Raw genomic sequence first — 25833 nt, 5'->3', positions numbered from 1 at the left:
AACCTGAAATGCTAACTCAGTTTCTCTCTCACAATCTGCTGAGTATTTCCAGCATTTTCTGTTTTTATTTCAAATTTCCAGCATCTGCAGTATTCTGCTTTTCTATCAGTGTTTAATTCGCTGCCACTTCTCTTCCAGGAATGCCCACCTTGAAGAAGTTCTGCTCTTCTCTTCGACAGAATTTCCGCTTGACATTTTTACCTTGCTCATCTTTATTGCTTTCTGTTTCCCTTCTCGTGTTCGATCAGGTATCTACCTATATCCTATCCTATACCAAGTCCTGCTCACTCATCACTCCCATCCTTGCTGACATTGATGGACTCCACTCTTCTATCACCCCCAATACTCATTCCCTTTCCCACAACATTTTCCCATGCAAGCACCGGAGATGAAACACCTGCCCTGTTATCTATTCCCTTCCCACCTTCCAGGGCCCCAAACACTTCTTCCAGGTGAAACAGCGATTTACTTGTACTTCTTTCAATTTATTTTAATGTATTCACTGCTCAGGATGCGGTGTCCTGTACAAACGCAGATTGAGTGGCTGGCTTGCCTGAACACCTCCATTCATTCTGCAAGTGTGACCCTGAGCTTCTGAAGCTCCACCTGTGAGTTTAACATCTCATCCGAAAGACAGTGCAGCACTCCCTCAGAACTGCACTGGAGTGTCAGGTTAAATGTTTGTGCTCAAGTCTCTGGAGTGGGACCTGACCCTATGACCTTCTGACTCAGAGGTGAAAGTGCTGCCCATTGAGCCACAGCGGACACTGGTTAGAACCAGATTCCTCAAATCTCTCACTGCAATACTTCCATCTGACTTTTTCCTATGTCATTGGTTTCTATGTATACCATGACTTTTGGCTGCTTTCCTTCCATTTACCAAAGATAAAGAAGGCATATTGAGCAAGATACTGGAAGAAATTTCTTCTTCTCTTTGAATAGCACCATGCAAACTTTCACTGCCACCTGAACCACTGGAACAGGCAGAGCACTGCCTCAATTTAATATGAATTAAATCTGAAAAACATCACCTTCAACAATGCAGGACTCCACCAGTTGATGAATGCACTATCCAGCATGAGTCATATAGTACTGAAATGTACTTGGTATATGATCTCAATCTCCTGGTAAGTTACTTGAATCTTCTGACCCAGAGGTGAGAGTACTATCAAATGAGCCAAGAGTTGATGGTGAGGTTTACTCTTTAATATAAAATGCTTTAATTTTATAAGTTAAGGGCACCTAATGTTGTAAATGTTTCCTGCCCAGTATTTTTTACAAATTAATATCATGCAACCTGATGTTTTTCAGAAAATTATCAACTGGATTTATGGTGAAGGATGTGTTGTCATTAAGCCCCCTAGATTGTGTTGCAATTCACAATTCACTTCAGGATAAGTGGTTTAACTTGCTCAGCATGGTTCTCCAAATGCTCGGTTGCAAATGAGTGACCCAGCATGGAACTGAGCCATACATAGTATTTGCATCACAGAAACAGGCCATTCTGCCCAACAGGTCCCTTGCCAAACTAGAGGAATTTTAAGTTCAGGTGGCTTAGTGATAGTAGGGACGCTACAACTGAACTCAGAATCTCTGGGTTAGGAAGAGGGGGGAAAAAAAGCCAGTGTTTCTGATCAATTTTCAATCACCCATGTTGTGAGTAGATGTAAGGTTGAGGGCATGACTGAATTCAAAACAAACTGACTAGTGGTCTTCTGAAGACTAAGGATCTTCACCAAGTTTATCTAATGAGCTGTTCTTCCTGGTGAAGCGCATCCCAAGTTCAGTCCTTGGCCTATGCAGAGTTAGCTAATCTCAACTGGGATGGCAATAGGACCTCTATAATTGGTTTCAGTGATGGAGAAGAGCTCCTCGAGTCACAATGTGGAGTCCATCATCTAAGGGGTCAACGGACATGATCTTCACTGTGCGACAACCATAAGAGAAATGCAGGGAACAGCACTAATCCTTGTACATGGCCTTCTTTGACCTCACAAAGGCTTTTGACACTGTCAACCATGAAGGACTATGAAGCATCCTCCTCTGTTTCAGCTGCCCCCAAAAGTTTGTCACCATCCCCCGCCTGCTCCACGACAACATGCAAGCCGTGATCCTGACCAACGGATCCACCAAAGACCCAATCCACATCTGGACCGGGGTCAAGTAGGGCTGTGTTGTCGTGCCAACGCTCTTCTCGATCTTCCTCACTGCAATGCTCCATCTCACTCTCAACAAACTCCCCGCTAGAGTGGAACTAAACTATAGAACCAATGGGAACCTGTTCAACCTTTGTCACCTCCAGGCTAGATCCAAGGTCGTCCCATCCTCTGTCATCGAACTACAGTACGTGGACGATGCTTGCATCTGCGCACATTCAGAGGCCAAACTTCAAGCCATTGTCAACATCTTCACTGAGGCATACAAAAGCATGGGCCTTACACTAAACATCCATAAGACAAAGGTCCTCCACCAACCTGACCCCGCCACACAGCACTGCCCTCTGGTCATCAAAATCTACGACGCGGCCTTGGACAACGTGGACCATTTTCCATACCTCGGGAGCCTACTATCAGCAGACATCTAAGACGAGGTCCAACACCGCATCCAGTGTGCCAGCACAGCCTTCGATCGCCTGAGGAAGAGAGTGTTTGAAGACCAGGACCTCAAATCTGGCACCAAGCTTATGGTCTACAGGGCAGTAGTGATACTTGCTCTCCTATATGGCTCAGAGATGTGGACCATATACAAGAGACACCTCAAAGTGCCGGAGAAGTACCATCATCACTGCCTCCGCAAGATCCTGCAAATCCACTAGGAGGATAAACGCACCAACATCAGTGTTCTCGATCAGGGCAACATCCCCAACATCGAAGCACTGACCACACTCGACCAGCTCCATTAGGCCGGCCACATCGTCCGCATGCTCGACACGAGACTCCAAAAACAAGCGCTCTATTCGGAACTCCTACACGGCAAGTGAGCCCCAGGTGGGCAGAGGAAATGTTTCAAGGATACCCTCATAGCTTCATTGATAAAGTGCAACATCTCCACCGGCACCTGGGATTCCCTGGCCCAGAACTGGCCTAAGTGGAGGAAGAGCATCTGGGAGGGCGCTGAGCACCTCGAGTCTCGTCGCCGAGAGCATGCAGAAACCAAGCGAAGGCAGCAGAAGGAGCATGCGGCAAACCAGACTCCCCACCCACCCTTTCCTTCAATTACTGTCTGTCCCACCTGTGACAGAGACTGTAATTCCCGTATTGGACTCAGTCAGCTGAGAACTCACTTTTAGAGTGGAAGCAAGTCTTCCTCGATTTCAAGGGACTGCCTATGATGATGATGACTTGGTTTCAGAGCTCTGAGATAGATGTGGAAAATTGACCAGGGTTTCTGCTGTCCAGCAACCACTGCTGCATATATGTCTGTTTGGGAATTGGGTGAGGGACTGTGATGCTACATATAATCACGGCCAACACTCTTTGTCAAGACTGCCATATGAATGGCTCTGCTCAGTGACTCTAAAACTACCACATCTTCAGTGTCATACTCTAAAATAAGAAGTGCCATATTATTGGACCTTCTTGTCCAATCATAAGATGCTATGTAGCTGAAAACTTTTTTTTCTTGTCAATTTTCTCTCCTTTCTTCTTTCAGTCCTACTTACTGCTAGGTCAGTGTTGCGAGAGTTTTACTCTGCATCTACCCTTTACTATACCTGATCTGAGACTACTTGTTAGGCTAAAGTAGAGGGATCATTAATCTGTACATAACCTGCACTGTACCTGATGTCGGAGTGCTTAGTGCTGATACTGAATATCAGAAATGGGAAAATAATGTATTTTCCAGCACTAACATCTCTACTTGATCAGCACAAAAAGACTATAATAAATTACCTGATAGACTTAGTGTTTTCAGTCTGAATTCCATTCCATACAGAATGACCAAGCACAGACTAGCATCTTGTTTACGTGCATCATCTGGGTAACGTTCAAAATCTCTCGAGTTCTTCCCAGGTCGAATTTCTTTAATTTCCCGAATGTCAACTATATGAAAAGAGAAAAGAAAAAATCTCAGGTTATTCCACGGTTTAAATGAATAATATTAACAATGTTGTATCTGCATGTCCTTTCTGTCAACACTTTCTATTATGAAGTCCCATGCCCACATTTATAATGGAAACTGCCTATGTAAAACTTGTCAGGTTGTAATTACACCCTCCCCCCATTGGAGGTGCTGCAGCGTAAACATTGGCAATCGGGTTTACTTATAGCAAGACAGGTTTACATGGATAACTTGCATTATAACTGTGGACATAGGAATTAATGGGAATACAAAAAATAAATACATACGGTAGGACTTTATAATGGGGACTGATTTAGTCTACACACCAGGTCCAATGGCCCACTATTCCCACTTCAACTGAAGATTATATAACGCCACAGAAGGCCAACTAATAATATAATAACAACCTTACATGTGTGTGTACTTCCTGTCTACAAAACCTTACTTGCCATGTTTTTAGAATACTTTTTTGTCAACTTTTATTCCGCTATATATTCCTATGTGCATATTTATAATGCAAACTTGGTCGCGCTTTAATTATGTCTTCCTGTCAGCAATGGCACTGTAATGCCTCAGTGTGCCAATTCCCGGTCTTCAGCCTTTATACTCTAACCAATTCTACTTCTTTGCCTGCAAAATTGCAATAATGTTTGGTTTTTAGTTATAAGTGATATCAAATCGAAGTACTAGCTAAAAGTTAATAGAGTGTATCACTTTAAAATACAAAGATAAAAACAAAAATACAGACTGCAATATGCCTATGCCCTTGGTTCAGCTATTCCTCCACTTCACCTGAAGATTACACTTGCTTTTTTAATACCACAAATTGTTCAAAATGCTATTTTGCATCCACCAGATTTTCTCATAAACAAAAATTTCTAATGTCCAAAAACTAAATTTAAACAAAATTTTAACTTATGAACTGGTTGGACAGAATAGATGTGGAGAAAATGTTCACACATGTGGGAGAATCTAAAACTAGGGGGCATAGATACAAGATAGTTACTAATAAATTAATTAGAGGAATGAGGAAAAATATCTTTACTCAGAGAGTGGTTAGAATGTGGAACTCGCTACCACAGCAAGTGGTTAAGGCGAATAGCTTAGATGCTTTCAAAAGGAAACTAGACAAGTACATGAGAGAAAAGGAAATACAAAGATATGCTGAAAGGCTGAAATGGGAGGGGACTCGTATGGAATAGCAACAACAGCACAGATTAGTTGGGCCGAATGGCCTGTTTCTGTGCTGTATATTTTACGTAATTCTATGTAAAATAAAAAATGTTTATAACATGATTACATTTATCCAATAGTTGACTTTTGTATATTTTAATGCCTTCATTAAAGTTTTTATTTGAAGGCTTCAGCCTCCTCCAAAAAGCTTGAACTTGGACTTGATATTTTTTGCCTTGAGCTATGATGTTGTGAATTGAATTTGGATCGTGCAGTCTTTGTTGACAGTTGGAAAACGTCAGAGCTAATTTCATACACTTGCGAGACAAATGTTCTATTTTCTATCATCTATGAAGCAGATAGACAGATAGAAAGAGAGCAAGGCAGACAGTGCACTTCCTCATTTGAGTTTGATTTGTTTTATTTAATTTTTCTTTTATATATTTGTTCATGGGATGCGGGCACCAGCATTTATTGCCCTTCCCTAATTACCATTTCGGAGGCCAGTTAAGAGTCAACCACATTGCTGTGGAGGTTTGGACTCACATATAGGCCAGACCAGGTAAGGATGGCAGATTTGCCTCCCGAAAGGACATTAGTGAACCAGATGGGGTTTTTTTTAACAACAGTTTCATGGTCACCATTACTGTTCATTTACAAGGGAGAGGCAACGTCCATGCTGCCGGCCTCTCCAAAATGGTGGCCATTGTGTCCCACACCGGAAGCGACCGGAAGCGAGATGGCCGGCTTTTTTTCAAGAAAACTGATCTTAATGAATGGCGCTACTACATGTAATTTCATGTCTAAGAAACCTTTTCAGAGATGCATGGGTGAATTTACACTTTTACCGCTGGGTGGAAAATGGGAGATTGCAGATCTCCCATCCATTTTACACTCCACCCGATATTCGTGTTTATTGACATGATTGGGTGCGGCATACCGCCAGGCTGCCTGTTTATCGCCTGGTGATAAAAGTGAAAATTCATTCTGCAGTTCCGAAAATTGGACTAAAATATATTCTTCCATATTAATCTTAAAAAGTACAAACCGATCTTTAAACATATATATTTTTTATTAACCGGTTTTGTGTGAATATCGTGTACTGAAACAATGAAGTGTAATGTTCATAACAGATTGGTAAAATTTATGAGTAAAAATTCGATGGAAACTTACGTAACTGCAGCGAACTCATAGAATCATAGAACCATGTAGCACAAAAGGAAACTTTTTGGCCCGACGAGCCTGAGCTCTCTGAAAGAGCTACCCAATTAGGTGCACTTATATGCTCTTTCCCCAAAGCTCTGCAAGTATTTCCTTTTCAAGTATTTATCCAATACCATATTGAATCTGCTTCCACCACCCTTTCAGGCAGTGCATTCCAGATCATAACTCACTGCGTAACAACATGTTGCTCAACTCTCTTCTGTTTCTTTTGCCAATTATCTTAAATCTGTGTCCTCTGGTTACCGACCCTTCTGCCAGCAGAAACTGTTTCTCCCTATCTACTCTATCAAAACCCTTCATAATTTTGAACATCCCTACCAAATCTTCCCTTAACCTTCTCTGCTCTAAGTCGAACAATCCAAGCTTCTCTAGACTCTCCACACAACTGAACTCTGTGATATCATTCTACCCAGAAATCATCAGAGGCAGAAGAAGCAGTAGATCAACCCTTGTGTCCAGGAAATGGCTGTTTCCGGCTATAAGGAAGGTGATGTTTTTCTCTGGTAAGAATGGACGAGCAGAGTTTGAAAATCACTGTTCCAATATTTGTTAACTACACCACTGGTTGATTGTAAAAATATTTGAGGAAGCTCAATTATTCACTCTCCTTTCATTTTGCGGTTTTGATGGTTATAAAAGCACAGAATGTTACAGAAGCGAAGAAGAATTATAGCCAGCCAGTGCCAGAGTTAAGCACTGCCAGGTCAGGTGTAGCACAGCCCACTGAAAAGTAAAGCTCCCTTTACACTATCCTCGCAATATGCCTCAGCCGCAGCTACAGAAGAATACGGTGTCAGTGTGAAACTTTCCACTTTACACACAAACCATTCCCTGAGACGGACCAAAGCAATTTCACAGAGTACTCATAGAGAGCAATGCTTTCATCTCATCAATCTGGGCTGGATTCAAATCCTTATTTCAGTAGGGAAGTTTTAATCTATGCAGCCTATTCTATTAGCAAAATTCCTTTTACAAAGCAAAATAATCCTCTGATTGATTCAGAACCACCCACAGAAAAAATAAAATCACGTTTAAAATTAATTGATGACATTTTGAGCTGCTTCCTAAAGCCCCAACCATTCATTGCCTCTTGCCCATATTCACACATGGTTCTCACTTGAGTTGCTTTCTTCATTTGCCAGACACCGCTGGCATTGCATGTTTTTATTTTCCTCACAATTTTCTCCCCTTCCCTCCACTCTCTTGACAATGTTTCCTGGACTACATTTCCACAGGCGACCTTCACTCCCTCACCCGTGTGGACATTTTTCATTCATGAGTTTAAACACTGAGTACCAAGAGGCTACTCGGTAACAGGGGACATCATAGCCAATCATGAGTGAGAAAACCTGGCCCTTCTAGCAGGCCAACAGAAGTCACTCATTATCGCTCCAGTTGCAATCAGCACAGGCTGGGGATTGAACATTTGGCACTCCTGGTCTGTATGGTTCAATGCAATTTAGGCTGTCAACTTATCCACAGCACTTTTAGGGGAGTTTTTCCAACGATTAACCAGAAACCACCGTTCCAGCACCTTTGCATCAGTTTAATAAGAGGCACAATGATAACAGTATGAGACAAAGGCTTAAAAGCAAAGAAAAAAGAATTTGTCTTTATGTCAGACCTTTCACAACCTCAGGACATCCCATAGCGCATTATAGCGAATGAAATATTTTTGGAATGTAGTCACCAATATAATGTAGGGAAGCATAGCAGCTAATATATACACAGCAAGGTCCCACAGACAGCAATGAAATAAATGACCAGATAATCTGTTTTAGTGATGTGGATTGAGGGATAACTATAGGCCAGGACACCAAAGCGACCTCCCCTGCTCAAAATAGCACCATGGGATCTTTTACATCCAGTTAAGAGAACATCTCATCTGAAAGACGCCACCAGTGGCAGTGCAGCACTCCCTCAGTACTGCACTGGAGTGTTAGTGTAGATTTTGTGTTCAAGGCTCTGAAACAGGACTCAAAGCCACAAACTTCTGACTCAGAGGCGAGAGTGCTATGGCTGACACATTTTGGAAGGTTAGGTTTGTGTGACCACGCACTCCATGTTATTACTAAAGTGTAACAAGTACTTTGCCATCCTACATGCATGAATACAATTGCACAGGGGGCGCTTATAGAGGAGGAGGAAAGCAATGGAAAGAACAGTTGAAAAATTAATACTTATTTCATCACAATAAGAAATGCTGAAGCTGCTCAAGTGGAACACAATGGACATCTGAAATAATGGGTACAATTTGTTCCTCGCCTGGTATTTGTACTGGAACTACATTTGTGTTTTATTTATATATACGATTCAGACAGAACCTTTCTTCATATGTGAGTTTGGACAATGAGTGTTGATGGGGGTTGAGCACCCCAATTCAAACCTCATGCAACGTGTACACATGCACATAACAACAAGCACTGAAAAGCAAACAGGATTGAAAAATCTGGGTGATTGTCCCCCAGCCAGAGCCAAGTGTGTTCAGGTCAATTGTAGCAACCCAACGGTATGATAGCTTAGTGGTTATGTTGCTGGACTAGGAATTCTGAGGCCTGGACTAATGATCCGCAGACATTTTGAATGATAAGGGAGTCAAGGGTTATGGGGAGCAGGCAGGGAAGTGGAGTTGAGGCTGTCATGTTTGTAACTACAATGTAACACCACTGTACTACTGTATACACTCAACTCAGATGCACACCTTGACCACAGGGGGTGAACTTGTGGGAGACACTCCTTACCTGATCTCACAGGTATATAAAGGGAGGTCCCACACAGGGTCACCACTTCTGGAGTCCTGTAATAAAGAGTTAAGGTCACAGAGTGGCCTGTCCCTGGAATGTGCCTCGTGTGGTTTCATGCTGTAGAGTAAGGACCTTACATTGGCGACGAGAAACGGGAATTCACGACCCACGGGAATGGCCACCGGTAGCACAGAGGAACGGTACTGTGTTGGGGAAGACTGGGACGATTTTGTCGAGAGGCTTCAGCAAAGCTTCGTTACTAAAGACTGGCTGGGGGATGCAGCAGCCGACAAGCGACGGGCTCATCTCCTGACCAGCTACGGGCCAAAGACTTATGCGTGCGTGAAGGACTTACTGGCACCCGAAAAGCCATCGGACAAAACCTTTGAAGAGCTTAGCAAATTAATCGGGAGCACCTCAAGCCGGCGAGCAGCATACATATGGCTCGACACAGATTCTACACCCACCGACGTCGTGAAGGACAGAGCATGCCAGACTTTGTAGCGGACCTCCGGCGTTTGGCCAGCCTCTGTAAGTTCACAGACGCATGCAGGGGGGAGATGCTAAGGGACTTCCTTATCGAGGGTATCGGTCATGTGGGAATTTTTCACAAGTTAATTGAGACCAAGGACTTGACCTTGGAAGCGGCAGCGTTGTTAGCTCAAACTTTCATGGCGGGGGATGAAGAGATGAAAATGATTTACGCACGCAATTCTGCCTCTAACACGGCGATAGATCTGGGAGTCAACATCATTAATGCTACTCAGAGCCCCACAGGCAGGCAGGGGCAGTCTGACATTTACCAGGCAGCAACAGACCCCAGAGCAGGACCTCAACAGAGACAATGGCAGGCTGAACGGATGTTCACGCCATCACAGTGGACAATGCGGCCCGGGATGGGGCCATTGACACCCACTAATAGGGTACTTAAGAGCAGTCAAAGGGACAGTCAGCGCAAAATTCCTGGCCATAGTCCCTTTGTCCCCAACAATGGAAACTTTAACTCATACTGGAGGTGTGGGGGAAAACACTCAGTCAGATCTTGCAGATTCCAACAGTTTGTCTGCAGAAACTGCAATCTCAGTGGCCATTTAGCTCGAATGTGCAGAAAACCTGCAACCGGACTATTATATGAGGCAGATGGACCAGAAGAGGGTTCTGTGAGGCAGGATGACTTTTGGGGCGAATCGATGGACGCCGAGGCTCAGCGGGTCCATGCGGCGAATATTCACAGTTCATACACCAAAACACCACCAATGATGATGAGGGTTTTGTTGAACGATAACCCAGTACGCATGGAGCTGGACACTGGGGCCAGCCAGTCACTCATGGACATTCAGCAATTTGAGAAGCTATGGCCACTCAAAGCAAGTAGACCCAAATTAGAGCGTATTGAAACACAATTACGGACTTACACCAAAGAAATCATTCCGGTGCTAGGCAATGCAATGTTGGCTGTCACGCACGATGGGTTAGTGAACCAGCTGCCACTCTGGATTGTCCCGGGCAATGGTCCCGCACAGTTGGGGAGGAGCTGGTTAGCCGAGATGAACTGGAAATGGGTGGATGTTCGCGCAATGTCCTTGGTGGAGCGAAGTTTGTGCTCACAAGTCCTACATCAATTCGAGTCACAATTCCAACCGGGTGTCGGGACTTTCAAAGGCACTAAAGTAGTGATACACATCACCCCGTATGCCAGGCCAGTGCACCACAAAGCCAGAGCGGTGCCGTATGTAATGCGGAAAAAAATTGAGAGCGAATTGGACCGGCTGTTGCGAGAGGGCATCATCTCGCCTGTTGAATTCAGCGACTGGGCGAGCCCCAAAGTTCCCGTTCTAAAAGCGGATGGCTCTGTCAGGATCTGTGGCGACTACAAGGCCACCATCAATCGGGTGTCTCTACAAGACCAATACCCGCTCCCAAGAGCGGAGGACCTCTTCGCCACACTGGCAGGCGGCAAGCTGTTCACCAAGTTGGACCTCACTTCAGCCTATATGACCCAGGAACTGGCCGACGAATCCAAACTACTGACCGCCATCACCACGCACAAGGGCTGTTTGCGTATAACAGGTGCCCGTTTGGCATTCGATCAGCGGCCGCGATTTTTCAACGTAACATGGAAAGCCTGCTTTAATCCATTCCGGGAACGATCGTATTCCAGGACGACATCCTCATCACGGGTCGAGACACCGAGGAACACCTCCACAACCTTGAGGAGGTGCTACGCCAACTGGACCGGGTAGGCCTGCGACTCAAGAAGTCTAAATGCATGTTCTTAGCTACCAAGGTTGAGTTTCTGGGCAGGAGGGTTGCTGCAGATGGGATTCGGCCCACCGAATCCAAAACAGAGGCGATTCAACGAGCACCCAGACCCTGCAACACATCGGAGATGCGTTCATTCCTGGGACTGTTGAATTATTTCGGGAACTTTCTGCCGAACTTAAGCATGTTGTTGGAGCCGCTGCACGTGCTCCTGCGTAAGGATTGCGATTGGTTTTGGGGGGACTGTCAGGAACGGGCTTTTGATCGGGCGTGAAACCTACTTTATTCAAACAAGTTGTTGACCCTGTACAACCCCTGTAAAAAATTAGTTCTGACATGTGGTGCATCGTCCTATTGGGTTGGGTGCGTGTTGCAGCAGAGTAATGCTGAGGGTCAGCTACAACCTTTGGCTTATGCCTCCAGGTCGCTCTCTCAAGCAGAACGGGGATATGGGATGGTCGAGAAGGAAGCGCTCGCATGTGTCTATGGTGTAAAAAAAATGCATCAGTACCTCTTCGGTCGGAAGTTTGAATTATAAATGGACCACAAGCCATTAACATCCCTGCTGTCAGAAAGCAAGGCTGTCAATGCCAGCGCACCTAGGCACCAGACACGGTAAAGGCACACCCAGCCAAGTCGAGCCTGCAAAGTCCCTCCTCACAACAGCTGGGGACTTGTGCCAAAATAGGAACATAGTATATTCGCAGAATCATACCTTTGAGCCAATATCCCAGACTCCTCCATCACCATCCCATGTCTCACCGGCAGGACAGACCCACCAGAGATGGTGGTACAGTGGGATACAGTCGGGAGGAAGTGGCCCTGGTACTCATCAACATCAATTCCAGACCCCATGAAGTCTCATGGCATGGACAAGGAAACCGCCTATCGCCCTCCAGAAGCTGATGAATCAGTACTCCTCCACTTGGAAGAAACACTGAGAGTAGCAAGGGCACAAAACGTACTCAACCATCTTCAGCCAGAAGTGCCAAGTGGACGATCCATCTCGGCCTCCTCCTGAGGTCCCCATCATCACAGAAGCCAGTCTTCAGCCAATTTGATTCACTCCATGTGATATCAAGAACGGCTGAGCGCACTGGATAGCAAAGGCTATAGGTCCCGAAAACATCCCGGCTGTCGTGCTCCAGAACTAGCCGCGACTCTAGCCAAGCTGTTCCAGTTCAGCTACAACACTGGCATCTACCTGACAATGTGGAAAACTGTCCAGGTATATCCTGTTCATAAAAAGCAGGACAAATCTAATCCGGTCAATTACTGCCCCATCAGTCTACTCTCAATCATCAGTAAAGTGATGGAAGGTGTCGTCGACAGTGCTATCAAGTGACACTTACAAATAACTTGCTCACCGATGTTCAGTTTGGGTTCTGCCAGGACCACTCAGCTCTAGACCTCATTACAGCCTTAGTCCAAACATGGACAAAAGAGTTCAATTGCAGAGGTGAGATGAGAGTGACTGCCCTTGACATCAAGACAGCATTTGACCAAATCTGGCATCAAGGAGCCCGAATAAAATTGAAGTAAAGGGGAAAATTCTACTCTGGTTGGAGTCATACCTAGCAGAAAGATGGTTCTAGTTGTTAGAAGCCAATCATCTCAGCCCCAGGATATCACTGCAAGAGTTCCTCAGGGCAGTGTCCTAGGCTAAACCATCTTCAGCTGCTTCATCAATGAGCTTCCCTCCTTCATAAGGTCAGAAGTGGGATGTTCGATGATGATTACAGTGTTCAGTTTCATTCGCAACTCCTCAGATAATGGAGCAGTCCATGCCCGCATGCAGTAAGGCCTGGACGATATTCAGGCTTGGGCTGATAAGTGGCAAGTAACATTTGAACCACACAAGTGCAAAGCAATGACCATCTCCAACAAGCGAGAATCTAACTACTGCCCCTCGACATTCAACGGCATTATCATCACCAAATTCCCCAACATCAACATCCTGGGGGTCACCATTGATCAGAAACTTAACTGGACAAGCCACATAAATATTGTGGCTATAAAAGCAGATCAGAGGCTGGATTTTCTGCGGCGAGTGACTCATCTGACTCCGCAAAGCCTTTCCACCATCTACAAGGCACAAGTATGATGGAATTCTCTCTACTTGCCTGGATGAGTGCAGCTCCAACAACACTTAAGAAGCTCGATACAATCGAAGACAAATCAACCTGCTTGATTTGCACCTTAAGCAAACCTTCCACCACTGGCGCACCGTGGCTGCAGTGTATACCATCTACAAGATGCTCTGCAGCAGCCCACCAAGGCTTCTTCGACATCACTGTACAAACCCACAAATTCTACCAGTCAGAAGGACAAGGGCAGCAAACATATGGGAACACCACCACCTCCACGTTCCCCTCCAAGTTACACACCATCCTGATTTGGAAGCATATCACCGTTCCTTCATCGTCGCTGGGTCAAAATCCTGGAACTCCCTCCCTAACAACACTGTGGGAGTACCATCACCACATGGACTGCAGCGGTTCAAGAAGGTGGTTCAATAACAACTTCTCAAGGTCAATTAGGGGTGGGCAATAAATGCTAGCTTTGCCAGCGACGCCCACATCCCGTGAACGAATAAAAAAAAACAACAAAATACTGAGGATCTGAGCTGGTCTGCTTGGACTATATATGGTTCAGCTACTGACTAAGCTGGCTTACTGCACCAGCAGAACAATGGGCATCATTCATAAATTACAACAGGAAGCAGGTGTTTTTTTGTGGAATACTTAGATGAGATTAATTTGAAGCTGGTGAAATTGGGGCAGGAAGCAGCTGCTTTTGAATCCACCACCTGATCTCTGTGTAAATTGTGTCAGACACTGTTTTGCTGGGTATCAACTTCTATCAGATATTAAAGTGGCTGGATCCTTTCTACTGCCACCTGCTTGTCAATTGGAAGCTGTTTTCTTTTCCTTTAGTATCAGCTGTGGCTCAGTGCGTAGCACTATCACTTCTGAATCAGAAGGTTGTGGGTTCAATTCACACTCCAGGGACTTGAGCACAAAAATCTAGGCTGACACTCCCAGTACAGTGCTGAGGGAGTGTTGGAGGTGCTGTCTTTTGGATGAGATGTCAAACCGAGGCCCTGTTTACCCTCTCAGATGGATGTAAACAATTCCATGGTACTATTTTGAAGAAGAGCAGGGGAGTTATCCCCAGTGTCCTGACCAATATTTATCCCTCAATCAACATAACAAAAAAATTGATTATCTGGTCATTAGCTCATTGCTGTTTGCGGGAGCTTGCTGTTTGTGGGAGCTTGCTGCGTTTCCCACATTACAACAGTGACTACACTCCAAAAGTACTTCATTGGTTGTAAAGTGCTTTGAGACATCTGGTGGTCGTGAAAGGCACTATATAAATCCAAGACCTTCTTCTTCTTTTAATTCCATCTATTTTTTTCTGTGGTCAGGTGGCATAACAAGAGAGTGTAGCTCGAGACAATTGTGACAAGGAGACTGACAAGTGTGGAACTGAGCCGTATAGAATAGGTGGCTCCTAGTATCAATCCCAGGTCTGTGTCAAGTTAGCTGATCACAGCAAGGGAGCTACAGTTGGGCTCAGTATCCCGAGAAATATGGAGGGGAAATAAATCAGCCAGAGTTCACCTTCCTGGTTGCTATCCAGTGATCTTCCCCCTGCTGGAAGTCAAGTACAATGCATTCCCCTCCCCATAATCAAACTCACTGCCGAGGCTCACACATGGAAACAGTCACAGTAATGATGAACTGCCTGGTGACAGCTACCTATGGAACTGTAACAACAATCTGTGGCCTAGAAATTGATTTGTGTTGGAAACGATCTCGAGACCCATCCAATATTGGGCCTTGGGCCTCATTTAAATGACCTCGGCAAGCTACGGTCACATGCTGGATGTCCATTGGCAGCTTGCTGGCGAATCAACTTTGGATTTCTGGCCATGGCATCGCTGGTAAGTGTAGCATGCTTGGAAGGAACAGGTGACTTTGGACTTATGGTTCCCAAAGCTCTCCACCACAGAGGTTTTCCGCACGTCATGTCTGTGTCTGTTGTACATTAATTGATAGAGATTGATTGCCATGATTAGTTAGTAATTCTATTATCATTGTATCATGTGACTACCAAGATGGTAGAAAGCGAACTGGATAAACTTCGGCCTTTTTTCATCCAGCAATTCCTATGGTCGTGTGTTCAGAAGAGAAGGGAAGGAAGTTCTCGGTCCCTTGCTTTTTGTGGTATATATCAATGATTTGGACTTGAATGTTGGGGGTATTATTAAGAAGTTTGCAGATGATACAAAAATTGGCTGTGTTGTTGATAATGAAGAAGAAAGCTGTAGACTGCAGGAAGATATCAATGAACTGGGTAGATGGGCAGAACAGTGGCAAATGGAATTCAATCCTGAAAAGTGTGAGGTAATGCATTTGGGGAGGGATTACAAGGCAAGGGAATACACATTAAATGGTCATGTCATATATCATCCAAACGAGGATGACTTGCTTCCACGTCAAAAAAGGATGAGCTCACAGGTGTTTCAATGAAGGACCTAATATTCCAGGTCCCGAACTACATCCTGAAGGTGGAAGATGCCTGTGTGTGGATGTTTTTAACGTGTGGTGGCCGTTGCACACCAGCCACCACACAGGCTTGACAGAGCTAGGTCTTGGTCCAGTGACAAGGGTTATCCAAGAGGACCGGAGACCTGCTCTGCTGCACGAATCTAGTGCACACACATATCGCAGTGTGGACTGGCCCGTGCTGCCCCTGGGCCCCTGGCCCCAAACTCACGCTTCTTCTGGGCCCGATCACGTCCCTCTACAATCTCTTGCTGCTCCTTCGCCCTGATCTCTCCACTCCTGCTGTACCTGCTCACGCTCCAATCACCGACCTGGACCTTGATTAAATGGTAGGACACTGAGAAGTATAGATGAACAAAGGGACCTTGGAGTGCATGTCCACAGATCCCTGAAGGTAGCAGGCCAGGTAGATAAGGTGGTTAAGAAGACATACGGAATATTTGCCTTTATTAGTTGAGGCATAGAATACAAGATCAATGTTGAACTGTGTAAAACCCTAGTTACGCCACAGCTAGAGTACTGCGTGCAGTGCTGGTCACCACATTACAGGAAAGATGTAATGTGGAGAAGGTACGGAGGAGATTTACGAGGATGTTGCCTAGACTGGAGAATTTTAGCTATGAGGAAAGATTGGATAGGCTTGGTTTGTTTTCTTTGGAACAGAGACAGCTGAGGGGAGACCTTATTGAGATGTATAAAATTATGAGGGGCCTAGATAGAGTAGATAAGGAGGACCTATTTCCCTTAGCAGAGGGGATCAACAACCAGGGGGCATAGATTTATAGTAATTGGTTGGAGGTTTAGAGGGGATTGGAGGGGAAATGTTTTCACCCAGAGGGTGGTGGGGGTCTGGAACTCACTGCCTGAAAGGGTGGTAGAGGCAGAAACCTTCATCACATTTAAAAAGTGCTTGGATGCGCACTTGAAATGTTGTTACCTACAGGGCTACGGACCAAAAGCTGGAAAGTAGGCTGGATAGCTCTTTGTCGGCCGACGCGGACACAATGGGCCGAAATGGCCTCCTTCCATGCTGTAAATTTCTATGATTCTATGATTCTAAGTTGATGGAATAAAGAAAAATATTATCGGCTAGAAATTACTCTTGGCAATGTTAGGTAATGCTTGCTTGATGCCACTTGTCCCCTCACAAGTCTTCCAGAAGCTTTAAACCATTTCAAAGTAAACAGGCTAATGCCTACATTAAAAGTAGTGCACAGAAGACTGTCGGATAAAGCCACTACATGTTCATCTGCCTATAGCTATAAGTTCTAGGTTATTATTAAAAATAAAACTTTGGACTATGCAGTTTTAAATACTATATTTATCTCTCTATATTTATTCCTATCTGAGACAGAGAGATTTAAACTGCCCACAACCTGTAGGAGGCCCTTAAGTTTAATATCTGTGTCCTGTTGGAGCATGTTATGAGTTGCTGAGAACAGTGTCTGAGTCCCCTTGCTTATTTAGTGCCTCATCTTGTAATTCAGGGCCCCTGCTTTGATAACAAGGAGAGTGGAATGCATTTCCAGGAGGTCAGTCCTCATCTGTTGCCAGTTTGGTTGACAAAGCAACCCTGGAATGATGTCAGGAAACTTGACATCATCTGCACCAAGCTGCCAATTTTTGCACAGTCTCAAGTAGGGTATCACAGCTTTTGCTCTGAATCTCTACATAAATCAGTCTTTAACCTGACTCACTCCCTCCCTGCACACTCAGATTATATCTACTGTGATTGTGTGATCAAGATTTGACATCTCAAGAGGGCTGTAATACAAAGGGGTAGAATTGATGTTACAATGATATAAAGCTCTGGTTAGGCCTCATTTAGAATACTGCATCGAGTTCTGGGCACCACACCTCAGGAAGGATATATCGGCCTTGGAGGGGACACAGCGCAGATTCACTAGAATTCATCATCATATCATCATCATTATTACACCGAGGCTAAAAGGGTTTAATTATGAGGACAGGTTGCATAGACTAAGCTTGTATTCACTTAAGTATAGAGGATTATGGGGTGATCTAATTGAGGTGTTTAAGATGATTGATGTAGGATAGGGTAGATAGAGAGAAACCATTTCCTCTGGCGGGGAAGTCGAGAACAAGGGGCATAGCCTTAAAATTAGAGCTAGCCGTTCATGGATGATAACAGAAAGCATATCTTCATAAAAAGGGTAGAGGAAATCTGGAACTCTCTCCCCCAGAATGTTGTTGAGCACAGAATGATGAGGCAGCTACAATTGGTCTCAGTATCCCTGAGTTAGGGAGATGGGGGAGCGGGAGCGCGGAGCGGGGGCGCAGTGCGGGGGGCGAGGGGGAATCAGTTCTTGCTCCTACTCGTGAATTTTTGCAGAAAGTTCACATTTGGTCGCCAGATGACAATGAGATTAGGCTCAGTTGCGATGTCACCCACAGTTGTGAGAAACCCTATCCTACACCCTGTCGAGGCTCACATCTGAAGAATGGCCATTTGGTTGACGCACCCGTTCCCATAGCAACATACTACACCAAGGAACCCCACCTTTAGGAAAGGAAGGGCGTAACAGGAAAAAGAACATAAGAACACAGGAATTAGAAGCACGACTAGGCCATACGACCCTTCGAGCCTGCTGCACCATTCAATAAGATTCTGGCTGATTTTTGACCTCAACACCACTTTCCCGCCCGAACCCCATATCCCCTGATTCACCGAGAGTCCAAGGCTGGTCAATGTAGAGTTTCTGGACTTTACCCTTTAGTTTCAGGCAATTATTTGAATCCCCTTGTTCTGGAGAAAGGGCTTGGAATTGGGATTAAAACAATAAAGATCTGCCTTGGCTACCAAAATGGTGGAGTAAGCTTGATGGTCTGAAGGCCTGCTTCCTATACACACGTGCTTTCTGCCCCCTCCATCAGGTGCTGCCAGAGGCAAATATAAGGAAGACAGATGAAAGACTGAAGATCTACAGTAACTATATCAGGTCATAGACTTCCCATAGCTTAATGCACACTCTAGCAGCCCCAGTCCATGAAGCGATGGTTAACTCAGCATTTAAACCTCTGTGTACATGGGATAGGGTTCCAGGAGAAAATACTTTCTGGAAGAGTGTTCGACAGGCAGGAAACGCAATGAGCGTATGTGTAGCAATTCTCGTGTTCCTTAATATTCTCTGTTTGATGAACAATTGGGATTTTTTTTTGGGTGGGGGTAGCCAGAACAGTTTTAATACCCACTTTTGCCAACAAAAGCTCGTCCATTAGCAGAAGGAAGTAGATTTTCTAAAGTCTTTTGGTTGCAGTGCAGTGTTGTGACCTTCGATACATTACAGATGGACTTTATACTTGGAACTGCCTGAGTCTATTGTATTAACAGCAGCTGTACCCTGATAAACTGCACAAACACATTCGCCTTTCTGTAAACCTTTGTACCTCTGCAGCTTCTATGCTTGTTCAATTGAAGTGAAAAGCATATAAAATACTTCAATCAAAGGGGATATTTTAGACTGTAGAGGATAAGGCTTAATCCAGATGCATTGGTTGAATCTACGATGTTGATTTGGGTAGAGAGGCAATTGTTCTGATGACTCAATGAGTTTATCCCAGACTGACCAGAAGGGAATCAAGTGTGATCCCTGGCTTGTGCTGAATTAGCTGGCCTTGACAGAGGTAGGAGTGCTAAAATTTGTCCCTGGATTAGGGAGAGCAAAATTAGCTTGTGCCCAACTGTGAATGTTACCCATTGACCCATACCTGAATTGCATATGTTTGGACATTGGGTGAGAGCAGCATTAGGCCGTGATGCTTCCCATGGGAAAATAGCTTGCCAACTGTTAGACGCACATGGGAAATTTACCCACCATAATTTTTTGGCCCATTACATCTCTATCAGGTGAAATTGCCCCTTTTTTGCATCCAGTTAGCGTCTCCAGGGGGCGCTAACTGGGTGCAAGGCAATTTTCACCCGGGGAAGGAGGGCACCACCGCCTCCTGGGAAATCATAGAATCATAGATGTTTACAGCACAGAAGGAGGCCATTTTGGCCCATCGTGTCCATGCCAACCAACAAGAGATTACCCAGCCTAATCCCACTTTCCAGCTCTAGGTCCATAACCCTGCAGGTTACAACACTTCAGGTGCATATCCAAGTACTTTTTAAATGTGGTGAGGGGTTCTGCCTCTACCACCCATTCAGACAGTGAGTTCCAGACCCCCATAGCCCTCTGGGTGAAGAAATTTCCCCTCAAATCCCCTCTAAACCTTCGGCAAATTACTTTAAATTCATGCCCCCTGGTTGTTGACCCCTTTGCTAAGGGAAATAGGCCCTTTCTACCCACTATATCTAGGCCCGTCATAATTTTATACACCTCAATGAGGTCTCCCCTCAGCCTCCTCTGGTCCAATGAAAACAAATCCAGCCTATCCAATCTGTCCTTATAGCTTAGATTCTCCACTCCCGGCAACATCCTCGTAAATATCCTCTGTATCCTCTCCAGTGCAATCACATCCTTCCTGTAATGCGGTGACCAGAACTTCACGCAGTACTCCAGCTGTGGCCTAACCAGTGCTTTATACAGTTCAAGCATAACTCCCCAGCTCTTGTATTCTATGCCCCTCGGCTAATAAAGACAAGCATTCTGTTTGCCTTCTTAATCACCTTGTCTACCTGTACTGCTACCTTCAGGGATCTGTGGACATGCACTCCAAGGTCCCTTTGTTCCTCTACACTTCTCAGTATCCTACCATTTAATGTGTATTCCCTTTCCTTGTTAGCCCTCCCAAAATGTATTACCTCACACTTCTCTGGATTAAATTCCATTTGCCACTGTTCTGCCCACCTGAGCAGTTGATTGATATCTTCCTGCAGTCCGCAGCTTTCTTCTTCATTATCAACCATACAGCTATTATAGTATCATCTGCAAACTTCTTAGTCATACTCCCTATATTCAAGTCTAGATCATTGATGTATATCACAAAAAGCAAGGGACCTAGCACTGAGCCCTGTAGAACCCCACTGGAAACATCCTTCCAGTCACAAAAACACCCATCAACCATTACCCTTTGCTTCCTGACTCTGAGCCAATTTTGGATCCAACTTGCCTATTTGCTCTGGATCCCATGTGCTTTTAATTTTGTGACCAGTCTGCCATGTGGGACCATATCAAAAGCTTTGCTAAAATCCACAACATCATACACTTTGCCTTCATCAACCCTCCTGGTTACCCTCTCGAAAAATTGAATCAAGTTAGTCAGACACGACCTTCCCTTAACAAATCCGTGCTGACTGTCCTTGATTAAACCATATCTTTCTAAGTGAAGATTTATCCTGTCCTTCAGGATTTTTTCCAATAATTTTACCACCACTGAGGTTAGGCTGACTGGCCTGTAATTACTCGGCCTACCCCTTTCTCCCTTCTTAAACAAAAGTACCACATTAGCAGTCCTCCAGTCCTCTGGCACCACACCTGAAGCCAGAGAGGATTGGAAAATGATCGTCAAAGCCTCTGCTATTTCCTCTTTTGCTTCACTTAACAGACTGGGATACATTTCATCTGGGCCTGGGGACTTATCCACTTTCAAAGCTGCTAAACCCCTTAATACCTCCCCTCTCACTATATTTATTTCATCAAATATTTCACACTTCTCCTTGTTAGTAGTGTTTGCATCGTCCCTCTCTTTTGTGAAAACAGATGCAAAGTGTTCATTAAGAACCATACCCACATCTTCCGCCTCCACGCACAGATTACCCTCACGGTCTCTAATAGGCCCTATCCTTTTTTAGTTATCCTCTTGCTCTTAATATATATTTAAAACATCTTTGAGTTTTTCTTGATTTTACTTGCCAAGAATTTTTCATGCTCTCTCTTTGCTTTCCTAATATCCTATACCCTGTACTCCTCTCGAGATTCTGCAGTATTTAGCCCTCGGTATCTGTTATAAGCCTCCCTTTTGTACTTTATTCTACCCTGTGTGTCCCTTGACATCCAGGAGGCTCTTGATTTGTTAGTCCCACCCTTTTTCTTTAAGGACACATATTTGGCCTGAATTCTACGGATCTCCTCCTTGAATGCCTCCCACTGCTTTGACACTGATTTATCTTCAAGTAGCTTTTTCCAGTCCACTGTGGCCAAATCACTTCTCGGCTTAGCAAAGTTGGCTTTTCCCCAAGTTAGAACTTTTATTCCAGGTCTATCCTTGTCCTTTTCCATAACTACCTTAAATCTAATTGAATTATGGTCACTAGCACCTAAATGCTCTCCCACTGATACTCCTTCCAGCTGCCCAGCTTCATTCCCTAAAACTAAATCCAGAACCACCCCCTCCCGTGTTGGGCTTGCTACATACTGGCTAACAAAGTTCTCTTGAATGCATTTTAGGAATTCCGCACCCTCTATACCCTTCACGCTAATTTTGTTCCAGTTAATATTACCGGAGGTTTAGGAGGTGCCGCCTTGGCCGCGGTGCGCCCTGCGATTAGCACCCCGGGCCACCGCGCAACCGCTGATTACATCATCGCCATGCACAGCGACCCCTCGCTGCCCCATGCCATCCCCTTAATGCCCCATGAGGGAAATTGCCCTAGTGGGTCAGGAAGCTGGTAGACATGTGCTCCCCGGGCGCTGCTTAAAGGGGAGGCCTGCAGCACCCCGGGCCTCCGTCTTTGTTGACCAGCCGACTCTTGGGTCGGCTCGACCATGGCGGCCCGAGCGTAGTCTAAGCCACCATCGTGCAGCCCGGCACTCGTCTTGGGTGCCGGGCTTCTGGCCCGGTCTCACGCGTCCCTGGTGGTCTAGGGACGGCCACCAAAGGGCCATGCAGAGTGCGCAGCAGCCCTCCCCTTTAATGGAAGGGGATGGGCAGTGCACTGCATCAGCATTATGTGGAGCATCCGCCTGGCGCTGCACTCAGAGGCCCGCTACCACCCCGGGACCGCCCCCAAAGGAAGCAGAGTGCCAGTGACAGCACTCCGCTTCCTTTGAGGGGCGTTAGGCCCAAATCTGCGTTGGGGGCAGGACTTCCGGGCCAGGCGATAAAAGTCCCGGCCCCGGAAGGTTACGGCCCCCGATCAGGGCACAGGGCAATTTTGCCCGCTTAGAGTTTTAAATACAATGGAAGTGACTTGGAAGTGGTTTGGTTCATTGAAGCTCTGAACAAGAGAGGGGAATGGGAAATGTTTTGTTCCATTGACAGTCTATACAATGGGTGTGAATGGGAAGTGGTTTGCTCCACAGGGATTTTATAATGCAAGTGAATTGATGTGATTTACTCCATTTAATTTTTGTGCAAGATCAATGTTACTCTTTTATTTTCTTCACCTGTTTTCTCCCCTCCCTTTCCCTCCCTATCTCTCTCAAAGGCATTGACACCTCATTTAGGTCTGGTTTGAACAAGCATTGGGCCCCTTCTGGTATCTCATCCATATTTCTACTGTTCTTGCGTGAGTGTCAGCAGGTTTTCCGACCATGTGCATAGATGCTGACTGTCCAAATGGCATGTTTGGACCTACTGTCCATGTTGTTCAGCTTTGTCCCACCCACCCTTTCCCTCAACGACTATCTGTCCCACCTGTGACAGGGACTGTGGTTCTTGTATTGGACTGTTCAGCCACCTAAGGACTCATTTTTAAGAGTGGAAGCAAGTCTTCCTCGATTCCGAGGGACTGCCTATGATGATGAGACGATGATGCTTCAAAATCAATGCGAAGCCAAGTCCCAGACACTCTCATTGAAACTTCTGGGTTCTCTCAATCACCTTGACATTGTAATTCTGCTCATTACAAAATCCAAATGGCTAGCGTCTTTAAGTGGTCAATGATGTGAATCAGCCTTTCTCCTCTCAATCCCCAATTGCTTTATTGAGCTGCTCCTGGTCAGTTTATAGCTTTCCTGTGATAGGTTTATAAATGGGTTCTAATCATAATAGGGCATTGCCTTCTAATTGGTTAATTGGCTAGAAGTTGCATTATTCATTCCGCCGGAGAGCATTAATTGCATGATTAGCCACAACTCTATTATCATTGTATTATGTGACTACCAGGACAGTCGAAGATAAGTTAGATGGACCTATGTTCCTATGCAGCGGTGCTGTATGATGTACCCATGTGAGGCCTCCTACAGGTATATTGCTTCAGTTGGTTCCTGTGCTCAGTGGACAACATTGGAGTCTCTCTTGAACTTTTTTTGCGTGCTCTCCTGGGTGGAGAGCCAACCAGGCAGATCGCAGCAGGTGAAAGAGTGAGGTAAGAGGCGAGAGCCTAGTGACAGAAAAAAAGAACTGACAAGAGGAGGGGAAATTAAAAAAACTAAGTGATCACAAGCAGGACAGAAATCAGCAGCAGCTATGCCAGCTATCTGTGCTGCTGGTATAAGCCTCGGCTCAATGTTAGCACTCTCAGCACTGCATCAGAAGGTCTGTGGGTTTAAGCCCACTACAGAGACTTGAGCATCTATTATAGGCTGCCACTTCAACACAATATGGAGGGAGTGTTGCACTATCGATTCTACCCTCCGTAAACTTGAGGTCATCCAAAACTCTGCTGTCCATGTTCTAACTCACACCAAATTCCATTCACCCATCAACCCTGTGCTTGCTGATCTACATTAGCTCCCAGTTAAGCAACCCTTTGATTTTAATGTTTTCAAATTCCTCCATGGGCTCACCCCTTCCTATCCCTGTAATATCCTCCAGCCCTGCAATCCTCCAAGATATGTGTACTCCTCCAATTCTGGCCTCTTTATCTTCCTCAATTTTAATCGCTCCAACATTGACGACCGTGTCTTCAGATGCCAAGGCCCTAAGCTCTGGAATTCCCTCCTTAAACCTCTCCGCCTCTCTACTTCTCTTTCTTCCTTTAAGATGCTCCTTAAAACCGTCCTCTTTGACTAAGTCTGCCCTAATATCTCCTTATGTGGCTTGGTGTCAAATTTTGTTGCTAACGCTCCTGTGAAGTGCCTTGGGATGTTTTACTACGTTAAAGGCAATATATATTCTTCTTCTTGTTATATTGAGATGGTAAACTGATGTCTGCCCTCTGAGGTAGACATAAAAGATTCCATGGCACTATTCAAAGAGCAGGGGAGTTGTCCTGACCAACATTTCTCCTTCATCCAACATCATGAAATTACAGACTTTTGGGTCATTTATTTCATCGCTGTTTGTGGGACCTTCAAAAAGCACTTTGTTGACTGTAAAGTGCTTTGTGAAATGCAAGTTTTTTTTATCCTAACAGCCAACACTCAGAATCCAGTGGCTTCAAATTTGTGTTTCGGCAAAGAAGTCCGAGGAGTTTTCCAAATAACCAAACAGATCAGTTGGAGGACAGGACTGGAAGCTTTCAGTCAACTCCACCTGAGAGTGCACAATTCAGCTTCTCGTGTGTGTTCCTGTAAACCAGTGGTGGATTTATGGAGGATACAGGGAATGGGGAAGCATTCACTTTGTATGTTTTAAATTTTTTTCTCCTTAATCAGTGCCCCCTTCTTTCAAGGAGAGCAGCACTTATATAATCGGGACATCCAAATTATAAATGTGGGCATATAGTTAAATGACAATTTGGTTTTCTTTCTCAATAAAATAATACAGGTATATGTGCTGCAGTGCCCACCGGTCATGGATTGCCTCAAGTGAACTGGTTATCACACCCTGATCCTGCTCCACGGTCATCCAGACGTGCAATTGACCTTGGAAGAGTGGCAAGCAGTCGGAGCATCCCCTCCCTGTACATCATAGACCTGTGGATGGAGGTTTTTGCTAGGTCCAGGAGCAGACTGATCAGGAGATGCAAATATTCCTTGCAATTTGTTGCTGCCTGTCGTAATTCA

The 25833-nt window shown here is 45.1% G+C and overlaps 1 protein-coding gene across 4 annotated transcripts in view; it reads right to left on the bottom strand.

Moving 5' to 3' along the window:
* LOC139277169 (1-phosphatidylinositol 4,5-bisphosphate phosphodiesterase gamma-1-like) overlaps window positions 1-25833 on the bottom strand; it is a 273993-nt gene that overhangs the window by 139497 nt on the left and 108663 nt on the right. For all 4 annotated transcript variants that reach the window (XM_070895279.1, XM_070895298.1, XM_070895271.1 and 1 more), the window contains exon 2: window positions 3891-4040. In XM_070895279.1, coding sequence (XP_070751380.1) covers window positions 3891-4040 — 150 coding nt within the window. The remainder of the gene's footprint in view (window positions 1-3890; window positions 4041-25833) is intronic.

Source organism: Pristiophorus japonicus, chromosome 1, assembly GCF_044704955.1.
Source record: "Pristiophorus japonicus isolate sPriJap1 chromosome 1, sPriJap1.hap1, whole genome shotgun sequence".
In the NCBI taxonomy this organism is placed as follows: Eukaryota; Metazoa; Chordata; class Chondrichthyes; family Pristiophoridae; genus Pristiophorus; species Pristiophorus japonicus.
Note: the sequence above shows the minus strand (reverse complement) of the source record. Positions and strands in the feature narration are given on the sequence as shown.